A 12,765-nucleotide genomic window follows, 5' to 3' on the forward strand; every position below is an offset into this window, starting at 1 on the left:
TTCTAAGGATGATGGAGAGAGGCGAAAATGTTTGAGTAGATGGGTGACAAGATGGCATCGTTAGACACGTTCCTAGAGTTCTCAGTGTGGAGAATGTTGGAAGTTGGTCAGGTTGGAGGCAAGAGGGTCAGTTAGGGAGCAGTTCTGAACTGAGGGGCGGAGCCGGAGGGTGAGTCCAGGTGAATGGATGTGGATAGAAGGGACTGGAATCAACAGATCCTTGCAGGTGGAACACTCAGCAATAGGGATGGAGTAGATGAGGGAGTAAGTGCCATTAGATGATGGGATCAAGGGGGAGATGGATCTGGTTTGGTTGGTGTCTGGGGCTGAGTTTCTTGGAAACAGACTCTGCATAATCTCTGGAGATCCACGTGTGAGGGAGTGAGGAAGGCTAGATTAGGCAGAAGGAGCTGATCCATAAAGCAATGGAAACTGAGGCCTGAGCCATTTTACAGGGCATTCTGGAGCTAGGATGGCCCTTTAGAAATGGCACAAATTAAGGCAAGCCTTTGTTATCACTACATCAGCCAGATGTTGGCTGCTCCTGGGGGAGGAGTGTAATCTTGGGTGAGACAGTTCACAGGACCTGGCACAAGATGGTGCCGAGGCCTGGGACCCCACTGGGAGTGGTCAGATGTCAATGATCTCAGTAGCTAGGGGATGGAGGCTTATACTCTGAAGATGGTTTTAGACAAAGCACTACAGTATCCACTACAGTGGCAAGAGATCTTATGTTTAGCTTGGGACATGCTTATTTCTAGGTACTTGTGGGTTTATTATCCATCCTTAGTTCACAAGTAACTAGTTAATTTCAAGTATGGGATCTACAAGGCATTGGGCTAGCTGGTGGGGGTGCTGGAAGATGCAAAGATGAGGATTTGTTTAGGGACCAGTGGGATCCCTTCTCGGGTGGAAATGACCCACACGTTAGCTTCTCCTCCCGAAAGGATTAAGTCTGATTGCCTTTCCTTGTCTCAGATACTTTCTAGTTCTCCTCCTTCTCCCCCTCTCCTCTTGGACTTCGTAGAAAACAAGCCCAAACACCAGTTCCTTTCAGAAGCCCAGACATAGTGTCAAAGTTGCAAAGGGTTAGGAAACCTTATGGGGTTCTCAACAGGTCTTGTCCATTGGCCCATAGTTTCTGAAGATGACTCTTGGCTGGTATCTCAAACCCACAATTTCTTGCTCTTTTTTGATTGTCTAGAGTTCATACAACAACCCTTTCCTCGACCTTATCATCCCTCTCTTTCCTTGGGCAAAGGCTGATTTTTTAGGCCTAAAGAGACAGCAGGAGATGAAGATTAGTGAATCCATCCAGGGGCCAGGAATTATGAGGTCATGGGCCTCTAAAATAATGCCCAACTTTGCATCATTAAATTCATTAAAGTGACGAGTCCATTAAACTGAGGTGGCGCCAATGCCCTGGCCACTTAGGTAAATAAATCAAAATCTAAGCCCAGAAATACTTCAAGGTTATGAAACCAAAACCGATAAGGATGACCAATCTCAAACAGCCAACTATACGTTAAGCCGGAGCCAATCAAGTAATTTCCTTGCTGCACAACCTCACCCCCTCTCTCCCCAGCATTGTGAATGGAGCCCTGGCACTTCTGGTTTGGCACTGCCTTCTTGGAATTTTTGTTCAGATCAACTTAAAATTTTTTTAATGCATCTCAGCTTATCTTTTCATACCAGACAGCCCCACCCCTTTCAGGTCTCCTAGTGAAAGCTTTGCAGGTATTTCCAAATGAGGTTCGGTAAAGAGGATCTGTTTATGGAATCACTAACAAATAATGAGAGGAATCCTCTCTTAGACCTCCGTTCAGTCTATTTCTGGCAGGTTGATAATAATTTAAATCTGGTTATGATTTCTTTCAAGGGTATGTTTTTTGAAATTAAAAAAAAAATTCTGGTTCTATCTATTTTGTTCAACCCTTGAGGTGGATCAGCTACAGATCTTACAATTATAATGCTCGTGTTAAATAGTGTAATAATTCCTTTGAAAACAAGCCAACAGATTTAACATACGAAACTCTATAAACACCTAGGCCTAGCTTAGTTTTGAGCTAAAAAAATGTGTAGCTCAAGTCAGGGGACTGTCAGTTTAAGGTGTGGCTTGTCAGGCCTTTTGATGGTGAGATAAAGAAAAGGCTTTTCTTTTTGTTTTCCTTCTTCTCTCCCACAGGGAACACACCTTTTGTGTGCTCTGCCCAACAAAGGGCATAGAATTCATAGAATTCAGACGGAAAGTATGATGTATGTAGATTGACTATCTGTATGTGCCTGCAATGCCTCTTCAAACCACAAAAGGCTTTAAAATAAGAAAAAGCTGGGATTTTGCAATTCACTGATTGGAGGAAAAATGGAGATATTAAGAGTTAGCAATAAAAACAGCACCAACAAAATCTCAAAGGATTTGGAATTCTTTTAGTTTCTATTTGGCAGAAGAATAGTATGATTTCTTTGTTTTGCCCTTTCTTATCTACAGCAGTCAAATAATAGATTATTTCATTCTTTATTACTATTGTTGCCCAAAGCAGAGTGGTGTCCAAGATAGCACAATAATAGAATGAACCTTTGTATTGGTTTTTTGGAAGAGAGGTAGTGTTTTTATTTTTTAAAACTTACCCTAAAATTTGTTTTTTCTGTTGTGAAATTCAGTGATTTCATAGAATTAAGATGAATAGGTGCTTTGCTTTTCACTAATGGTCTACCTGGAGAAGGGATTTCTCTAAAATTCTCTTTGTAAAAATAGAAAAAAGATAATTTACAAGAAATTATCTTTTACTTTTGGTTGGTTTAGGATTGTTTAAAAGATGCAGTGTTAACTGTTGCCGCTAGTGCAAATGATGAATTGTGCTTTCAAACAAATTTCCTCCAGCCGAGGCTTGACCAAAATGCTGGGCTTTGTAATAAAGCTCTGTTCAAAAAGTATTTGACATTATGAAGCCATGTGAGGCTGTTCTGCAAAAGAAGGCTCTTTACCATCCATAAGCAATCCAGATTTGAGTTTGGGGAGTACAGTTCTTTAAACCATTCAAACACTTTATGCTGTGCTTTCAACTCTTAGACAGAGGGAATTGGGGGAGGGGCAAGAAAGTATTTTAAGTACAAAGATTCTAAATTTAAGAAAGCTAGGATTTACTACAGCAGGTAGGGACATTATGAAATTCCATACATTGTAATTTGTGCAGTGTATAAAGATTTCATAAGCAAGGCCTTGTATCCATTTCAATGCATGTCATGTTTTCACATGCATATTAATAAAGGCCCACCTTTGAGAGAAGAAAAAAAGGCCTCCTTTCAAATGAAATCAAGCCCAAGTAAAGTTGAAACTCAACCCACAGGGTACTGGCACTGTTTTCAGGCTACAAGAAGATGAGTTTCAATTTCATCATCTTGTATCATTGATAAATGTGATCCAGTGGTTTGCAGAATTTGCAGATTACATAGGTCTTTCTAAACATGTGTAAATATGTATCCCAATCTATGTGCAACTCCAAACAACGTGCAGTTGGCAGTTAAAGACCAACAACTTGTCTGTGAGACAATAATTTGGTTCATTTACATGAAAAGTCTTAAATAGCAAAAATGCTCCTTCCAATTTACATCAGACAATGCCTGCATAACAGAGAACAATGGCTTCCTCGATGGAAGTTAATGCAGAGGAGAGACTCACTGAGGTTTAGGAAACAAAGGAAACTTTTAGCACACTTTGCAAATATTAACCGATATTTAAAATAAAGCACAGAAAAGCTTCCTGTGCTGCGAGTCTGCACGGCTCCTGGAGAACTACTAGTATCTTCAGAATGAGATTAAACAGGAGTGAGTCTTTTTAAGAGGTTGTGGTGCCATTGTTTTCAGATCCTTCCATTTTGTCCTATTTCCAGGGTAAGCACAATGCACTTGATTTGGTGCTTCCTCGCCTTAAAAAAAAAAACAAAAAAACGACCAAAAACCTTTCAACCCAGTGCGTGTCTGTGAACCATGTAAGAACCAGAACCCAGGGCTGGATAAACAGCATACCTGATCTGGTGGTAATATATTGTCTCCATCCCGGACGTGTTAAGGATTATACACCTCTGTGGTCTTTACGCGGGGTTTATGTATGTATCTTTCTGCGTTCTGGAGGCTGTGACCACCTGCTGTAGGTTCACTATGTGCTTGTTACATTTGTACAGATCTCCCTTCTTGAATTTAAAGACCCAGCTATTACATCTTGTTTACTCAATATCATTCCCCCATTAAAAAAAAAAAAAAAAGACTACATGAACCGAACATGCCATGTTTCAGTCTGGCCCCAGTGGCTTTTTCTCTGAAAAGCAAAACGTGTGTCTTTTACACCAGGGCTTTCTCCCCACCCCAGGGGGTGTCTTCCATCCTTTTGTGGCTCAGTTTAAGGCGAAAAGGGCTCCAAACCACTAACTACCTAGGAGAGAGCCCCCTTCTTCCACCTCCAGGGAGAATTTCAGATGTAATGCATCTGAAGATAGCGTGCTCTCTCCTGACTTCTCTGCCACCATTGCGAGGATCACAAAACACCAGCGCCTTGGCTTCAAGATCTTTTTGCAACCATCTTTGGCGAGGCCTTGCTTCCTTCCACTCGAGTAAGTTGCGGCTTGGGGCCGTGGAGAGGACCGGGCAAGAGGCTGCGATGTCGTTGGAGGCAGCCGCGGCCCTGCCCGCAGCCCCGCACCTCCAGCACCACGACCACCACGACCACCGGCCCTGCCCTCGGCCCCGGGCGAAGGAGCGGCGGCCGCAGACGGGCGGGTCGGCGGGGCTCGGCTGCCCTGCGCCGAGCCGGCACCGGCCGGGCGCCCGCGGGCTGCGGGGCTTCGCGTGTCGCCTCCTTCTCCCCGAGCCTCCCTGCCCCCCCCACCGGCCGCCCCCTCCCCCTCGCCCGCGCTCCCTTTTGTTCGCTCTCCGCTCGGGCCGAGCCTCCGCCGCCGCCCCGCCGCCCGGGGCCCGCACCCCCGTCGTAGGCCCCGGCGTGGCCGCCCCGCCGCCGCCGCCGCCGCCGCCGCCGCCGCGCGGCCTAGAGCGCGGCGCCCGGGGAGGCGCGCGGGGCCCGGGCCGGGCGCACGGCGAGGCCGCGGCGGCGGCGGCGGCGGCGGCGGGGCGGCGGCACCGGCAGCATCGGCGGCGGCACCGGCGGGCGAGGCCGCCCCGCCGCTCACGCACAGCCCGGCCGCGGCGGCGGGGATGCGACGACACGCCCGTGGCATGGAAGCAGCAGCAGCAGCAGCAGCCGCCGGCGGCGCCGCGCGGAACAAAGGTCATCCGAGCTGCGGCCCAGACGCCCGGGCTTGACCGCTGCGAGGGCCGACCCCGGGCCGGGGGTGGGTGTGCGCCCCGGGGCGCGGGGCGCGCAGGGCCGCGGAGGAAGCGGGGCGCGCGCGGGCGGGCGGGCGGCTCCCCCCAGGGGGCGAGGCTGGGGCGCCGGCCCCTCGTGCCCGGGACCTTGGCGATCGCCGGCCGGCGCGTGTGGCTCTGGTCCCTGGGCCTGATTGCCGCGGCCTGTCCCACGGCCGGCCTCGGGGACAGCCGGCCTTCGCGCCCTGCCGGCCTCCGTGGGGGGGTGGGGGGTAGGGGGGCACCCGAGGCCCCGCGGGTTTGGCTAGGCCCCGCCGGTTCCGACAGGGGGGCCACGTGAGCGCCGCCTCCTCCCCGCTCCAGCGCCCGTGGTGCGCAGCGCATTTTTTAAAAGGCCTCTGTGCCCCCTCGGTCCCCGGGTCTGCCCCCCGCACCCCCCACCCAGACATCCCTAGGCTTTTTGTCCTTTTTTTTTTTTTGGCCCGAGGTGAAGGGATTTGGGCTCCCCCCACCCCAGGTGCCTGAAAGGAGAGAAGGTCGGAGGAGGAGGAGGAGACTGGGGGGGCCCCGCTGGTGGTGCTGGTGCTGGTGGTGACAGGGAGGGCCAGGAGAGGGCCGGGAGGAGGGGGCCGGGGGGACAGGCGGAGAGGAGCCTGGTCAACACGCCAGCAGCACCCTGCCAGGGGGCCCAGGCCGGCTCCCGCCGCCAGCGCGGGCGGGGGGGGCAGACACACACGTAGGTGGCTCTTTCTTGGGGGGCTCGTGGTCAGCCACCAAGCCAGAGCGCACACACTTGACACCACACGTACACAAAGATCTGAGCCAGGTTGTGGGAGGTAAGTGCGGGAAGGCCGCAGGGCTCCGCGGTGGGCTCGGGGCGGAGGCGAGGGGTGGGTCCGAGGGGCTCTGGGGTGCTGGAGAGGTGCGCCTCTCCAAGGCTGTGCGCGCGTGTGGGGTGATGGGGACGGCGGGGGGGGACACACGAGGACCCTCCCCTCCTCCCCAGGACCCGAAGGGGGGCAGCCAGCCCCAGCGAGATGCCCCGCTCTGCTGCTGATTTTCAGGGACTTGTTGGCAACTCAGCGAGGGTTGCCATAGCTTTTTTATGTAGGGTGACCAGAACCGGCTGAAACTGGTTTGAGGCAGATCAGCTCCTGAACACAATGCAGTCCCTGAGCTACTACAGTGGGATAGCAGCTTCCTCCCTTCATGGCAGCCAAAAGCGAGGCGCTGGCAGGAAGGGACCGTCCCAACACACTATGTGAACGCACACTTAGCACACAGCACGGGTACGTGACTAACGGAGCCCTAGAAGATTCTCTGTAGAGAAGATGGGGGAAAATGTGCAGGTTTGCAAGCTTGAGATGACTTGGGCTTTTCCTGCCTTTTTCTTTTGCTTAAGGGATGGACATGGAGCTGAGATTTATGGCCCTTCCTAAAGACAAAAAATGTGCCTTGGTAGGGTGGGGACCCTGGGTTTCTGCAGTTTTGTCTCTCTCTCTCTTGCTCTGCGTTTTTAACAAAACCAAACCCAAACGAACTGATGGATTTGTAATGGTAGTTTGTTTGTTGCTGGAGAATGCTACTTTGCATGCTTTTCTTCTCTTGCAGGGTATGTTCCGTTTTGTGCTTTTTGTTTTAGAAGCTACTAAAGGGTGTTGGGGATACGTCTGGCTGTTATGAAGGCCAAAAGGTAACACTATTGTTCTAGGAAATGAGCATAAATGCATTCCAGTGATGCTGCAAGGCATACATGCTGTCTTTTTTTTCCTTGTAGGCCTGTTGACTGGGGCTGCCTTTAACCCTTTCATATTTGCAGAGAATGCAGCCGTGTGACAGTAACTGAACACTGGTCCAAAGTCTTTCCAAAAGGTCAAGGTTCACAAGGTGAGATACGATATTCTGAGCATGGATTTAAGTATTTATTTGAAGCTCTGTTCAGACACAGACTGACGGTGGTCTGGGGCCCTGGAGATAATACTGGGCGGAGAGTGGAGAAGAAATACTCATAACGTTAGCCAAGTTTAATGGGATTAGAGGGACTTTTATGAGGGTGTTGCTATCAGGGCGAAATCAGAATGACTTCATGAAATCGCTTGTGGCTGGTCATTTAGAAGAGGCAGGCCTGAAAAGAAGCGAGTTGGAGAGAATGGTAGGCGTCAGGGCCTTGTGGAGAATGCCCTGTTTTACATAAGACTGAAGCAGTACACGTGTAGCTTTTTCTCCCCGATGATCACAGAAAAAGGGAAGGAGTTTGCCAAAAATCCAGGCGTCCTGGCCACCTCTTAGGGATTTGAGGAGTCTGAAGGTAGATTTGCTTTTTGTTCATTCATCACCTTTCTCTCTACCTCTCTCTGTGTGTGAACCTGAAAGGCTTTTCACTCCGAGTGGAGTGGTGGAATGGCTTTTATTGATCTGGGGGGCTGTGAATGGTGAGTTTGCCATTGGATTATTTGTGGCATACATTTTGATGTGGAATACTTAACGTGGTGCCAGGAGGAGACTGGGTAGTCTGGCTTCCTCTGTGCAAAGATGCTTGTTAACTCAAAGCTTTACAGCAGTGGATGGCAGACAATGTCCAGTGCCTTACAAGATGACAGTTCCATTTCAGCTGGTATTTTTATGCATCCTCCAAAACCAAGAGGCTTTTGAGGAGGAGAGTGGAGCAGGCAGTAATGCGTGGTGGCAAAGTAAGGAACAAAGGCAGTGAGAGCTTACAGGGGAACATGAAGCATTTCGCCTTGGGGTTCCTTGTGAAAAGGACCGCAACTTCCCCAGACAGGAAGCCAGCAGTACCAGAATCCAATCCAAGATGATCTCAGCTACGGATAGAGGAGTTCTGGGTTCTGGTTTGGTCCAAGTACAGTCAAGGGGAGCCCGTGGAAGGCACAATGGAAGACAACTGTCTCCCCTACTTTGTAGAGGGTATTTTGTTCCTTTTTGCGTTCAGCAGAGTAATCTTTTCAGAAATGCCGAGGCTCTTAGAGGTTGTGTGCTGGTGGTTGATGGGCAGAGTCTCTGCAGTGAAGGGTGTCAAATATGCGAGGGTTTTATTGTTGAATTTTTTTTTCTCATGATTTCAGAGCATCCAGCGTGTGATGAGACGAGAAACAACAGTACATGGTTAGCTCAGAGTACTAGCTGTGGTATTTAATAGAGATAAATGTAATCTCGGACTGATAGACCAGTAAATAGCTTATGTGATGGAATAGAATTCTTTACAAATCGCTGTGTGAAAATTGGTTTTCAGTTCTACATTTTTGCCTGCCAGAGGTTCTGTGTCTGAATGTGGCCGAAATCTGCTTGCAAAGCAGATCCCAGTCCACGTTGCATGATACGCTGTTCCTGCTTTTCGGGTGCCAGTTAAAACTCAGATGGCTAATATGACAGACCTTAATTAGCTTAATACAATAAGCTGTTTTTTTAATAATTGAGTCCTTCACTTTTGTCTTTAGAAAGTCAGTGATTTTTATTTAACTCTAACAACTGACCCCCTGCTGCGACGGATCCTTGAAAAGGATGTTTTAAAAAAGCCCTTTTCGCAAGGCGTGGTGTGTCCCAGAATGTTCTGGTTTACTCTCTGTGGTTTTTAGCTTTGTTACTCTCCACCCCTCCCCCCCACCCCTGGCCCCTGCAAAGGCTCCTGGAAAATAGCATGTGTTTTGTACGAAGGCCTGTCTTTCCAGCTGCAGAGGGCCGTTGCAGGTCGGAGAGCTGGTTCTCCAGGGTTGCAGTCAGGAGCTCATCTCGGCCGGAGGTTTGTCTCAGGTGGCGATATCGGGCCGGGCTCTGAGCCTGTCACAGGCCCAGGACTCCCTGGAGGGGAACTGGAGTTTCCTGGGCTCAGGAATGTGAGCGAGGAGAAGCCTCAGCGTCCCCTTTCCCAGAAGGAGCCAGGCCTGGAACAGGGAGGCACCCCTCCCCATCGCCATGCGGGCCGCACACCTGGGCCCTGGCCCGCCCAGCGGGGTTGCCTGCGGGGGGTCTCCCAGGGCTCCGGGCGGCCCCTCCAGGGAGGAATGTGCGCCTCTGGCTGGGTGGGGCAGGTCCACTGGAAAGAAAGCGTCACTGGGTGGTGACCCTTGGCTTGTTCTTGTCGTCGGCCTGCTTGGAGTCACTTTTTCCACCGTGAAGAATGTGGGGTCCGGGGTTTCTAGAACTCTCGGCCTCCTGTTTTCAGAGAACCTGTGTTCTCCCTCGTTGTGTGTTTTTGCTCTCTCTCCTCGCAAGGAGATTCCCCTACCCGCTCCCGCCTTGACTCCTTTTTAAAGGAAGGAGGAAGGCTGCGGCTGACATGTGGATGGAATTTTCTGCAGATACCTTCCAGGGGATGAGTTAGAACTGGAGGATTTGTTCGGGGAGACCCCGGCCTCCCCACCTTGTTTCTCCCCTTGAAATGTGTTCCCGGGCTCCGTGGTGGGGTACCGCAGTCTCCCGTTGCTTTTGAGTGACCTTTCCCGTATTCTTGGTGGGACTCCATTTAGCCGTTCGCAGCTGGGGCCGAGGTTGCCAGCGCAGGGGCTGCAGGAAGATCTGGGGATGATTCGGGGTTGATTCCCCCCCATTCCCTTAACATCTCTTCCTCATCAGTGCACTACAGTAGCAACACAATAATAACACACACAACTGGTAAAGGGGAAGGAAATCTGTGGCCCCGTGGAGCCGCCAGCCTTGTCCGTCCATGGGGCTTCCCAGGCGAGAATACTGGAGTGGGCTGCCATTACCTTTCTCTGGGATCTTCCTGACCCAGGGATTGAACCCGCATCTCCTGCGCTGGCAGGCAAGTGCTTTACCACTCAGCTACCAGAGGAGCCCCAAGGAAATCCATACCTTTGTGTTAATTACACAGGTGTTACCCCAAGGGATGTTGCGGCTATGGGTTCCACACCGCCGCAATAAAGGGATCATGGCAATGAAGCAAGTCGCCAGAATTTTTTTTTTGGTTTTTCAGTATATATAAAAGTTATGTTTGCACTGTAGTCTGTTAAGTGTGCAATAGCATTATGTCTAGAAACACGATATCAAAAATACTTTATTGCTGAAGAAGAGGTTAGCTATCGTCTGATAATGCACAGTTAGCACAAAACTTCAGTTTTTTTAAAAACCCGGTATCTGTGAAGGGCAATAAAGCAAAGTGCAGTCAGAGGAGGTCTGCCTGTGTTTGGTGTGTGATCTCTAAGTATGTCATGGTTAAGTGATTAACCTTTTCTTTACATGTAGTAAAAGTTACTCCGCAGTGTGCAGTCTTAGGGCTTTTGACAAGTGCGTAGCACCAGTGTTTGCCTCACCATTGCCTACAGGGACTCGTTCAATCTCCTGAAACCTTTCCACCTGCTGACCCTTTGTGGTCAGACTCTCCTCTCCATTCCCAGCCCCCCGGCAGCCACCAATTTGTTCTGACCTTATATTTGGTCTTTTCCAGAAGGCCATTGCAAATGGCTTCCTTCACTTACAAAGTGCGTTTGAAGGGCAGTCCGCATTGTTTTGTGTATCCATACTTGGTTCTCCTTTTATTGCCGAGTTGTGTAGACCTCTGTATGGATGTACCATGGTTTGTTTCTCTGTTCTTCCATTGAAAGACACGAGGGTTGTTTCCAGTTTGTTTGTTTTTTTAAATCCTGTTCCCAGAATAAGGTGGCTATAAAAATTTGCACATGGGTTTTTGTCTGAACGTAAGTTTTTATGTCTGTTTGGTACAGACTGAGGAGTGGGATGGCTGGGTCGTGGTAAGGAGGTGAGAATTCAAAGTTAGGCTGAAAGTAAATTCAGCTGGTCATAGCTCACAAAAAGATCTGGCATTGTCAGCTGCAGTTAAGACTTCCCAAGTACACTTTTCGTAGCAAATGCTATCTGAAGACACATGAGAGATGTTCATGATAATAGACCACTCGCTAAAGGGATGACAGGCTTTATAACCCAGAACGAATCGGAATTAGCCAAAAGTGGAAACAAGAAACTCCAAGTGGTAAAATAGCCTTTATTTCCCTCAGCAGTTATTCCTGATCTCTTCAGAACCGTTTGGCAGTTTAATTTTTACATTTGTCTTCAGGTTCCATAAAGCACCAGCGAGTAACAGAGTTGAAATTTTGGACAGGGGTACGAAATCTTAGCTGTGTCAAGAACTTATCGTTAATTAAAATTTGATTTCTTGACTATCAAAATATTGGTGTTATTTTAATATTTGAAGTTATCTTTCAGCTTTTATGTCTTTTAAAGAGGTGAAAACGTGTAAGTAATCTCAAAGCCATGAAGTAGGGAGATTTTAGAAGCAGATTTTTTTTTTAGCAGATAAAATAGTGTTTGAGATCAGGAAGAACAAGTGGACTGAGGTCCTAGTGATGAAGAACAAGGGAAGGGAGCCTGAGACGTGGGGATCAGCATTAAATTGGGGGTTATTTCATCCACGGAGCGGATGTGGTGTGTCTCTTAAGCCCTGGACGTTGTGCTAGGCACTGCGAGGACCGAGGGCAAAGGCATCCAGAGAGGAAAAGCTAGTGGGAAGTAGCCCACGGATGCTATGATAGGAATGCGAATGGGCCCCCGGTGCCAAGTTTGCAGGGAGGAGCCCTGGACGAGGTGGCTTCTGAGCCGAGAAGGCCAGTGAGAATATGTCAGGGAGGCAGCGACTTGGAGGGCGAGCAGGCGAGCCTGTGGGACCGCGTGTGGAAAGGCCCTGGGGGAGCTGGTGTGGCAGGTGGGGCTGAGGGAGCGGGCGGGCGGGCGGGCAGGGGGGGACACGGGCAATGGCCGGGCCTCCTAGGCCGTTCTGCACCGTCCACTCCGGGGTGTGCTTCCTTGTGGAGGCAGCAGGGCCAGAGAAAAGACTGTTCATGACAGAGGACCCAGGGCAACCCCGTGAGCGTGGAATGGAGGCTCTTCAGTGTCCAGTGGGGGCCCCACGGCAGCCGTCCAGGAGAGGGGAGGAGGGCTCCATCCGAGGCATTGCCATGGCGATGGAGTGGTAGGTGGTGACCGTGTCAGGGGCCTGTGTGTGTGCGCGCGCGTGTGTGTGTCTGTGTGTGTGTATGTATGTGTATGAGGGGGCGGGGAGGATGCTCTCTGAAGTTACTTGTCAGAGGTTACTTCTGGCTCTGAGATTCTGAATTCAGGAAGCAGGAAAGACTGTGGAGGTGGAGCTGCTGGTAGCATGAGTTCAGGTTCGGGTTGTGTTACCCATGGGGTGTCCCTTGCCTTCTGGATCCGTGCGAGCTGGGGGTCTAGATTGGGAGCAGTTAGTACAGAACAGAGCTGATAGAGGAAAGATGCGAGAACGTGTCCGTTTGGGTTGCTAGAACATAATGGTTTATACAGTAAAAGGCAAAATACATAAACGAAGGGGAGGTAGGGACTGAAGAACTTAGAGACGCGTGCTTCAGAAAGTTGGAGGGCAGCAGGGCAGACCGTGATGTCCGCAGCCTAACGCCTGCAGATAGCACCGTCTGTCGTGGT

The 12,765-nt window shown here is 50.1% G+C and overlaps 1 protein-coding gene across 9 annotated transcripts in view; it reads left to right on the forward strand.

Annotated features, from left to right (window-relative positions):
- Positions 1 to 4,587: 4,587 nt before the first annotated feature.
- ZNF532 (zinc finger protein 532) overlaps positions 4,588 to 12,765 on the forward strand; it is a 107,232-nt gene continuing 99,054 nt past the window's right edge. For 2 of the 9 annotated variants that reach the window (XM_061130648.1, XM_061130650.1), the window contains exons 1-2: positions 5,599 to 6,605; positions 7,136 to 7,203. In XM_061130648.1, the coding sequence (XP_060986631.1) occupies positions 6,526 to 6,605; positions 7,136 to 7,203 (148 nt within the window). In that variant the 5' untranslated portion in view covers positions 5,599 to 6,525. Of the gene's footprint in view, positions 4,608 to 5,206; positions 5,343 to 5,598; positions 6,606 to 6,927; positions 7,010 to 7,093; positions 7,204 to 12,765 lie in introns of those variants that run through there. The other 7 variants (XM_061130649.1, XM_061130652.1, XM_061130651.1 and 4 more) reach the window with 7 other exon arrangements.

This window comes from Dama dama, chromosome 27 (assembly GCF_033118175.1).
Source record: "Dama dama isolate Ldn47 chromosome 27, ASM3311817v1, whole genome shotgun sequence".
Lineage (NCBI taxonomy): Eukaryota > Metazoa > Chordata > Mammalia > Artiodactyla > Cervidae > Dama > Dama dama.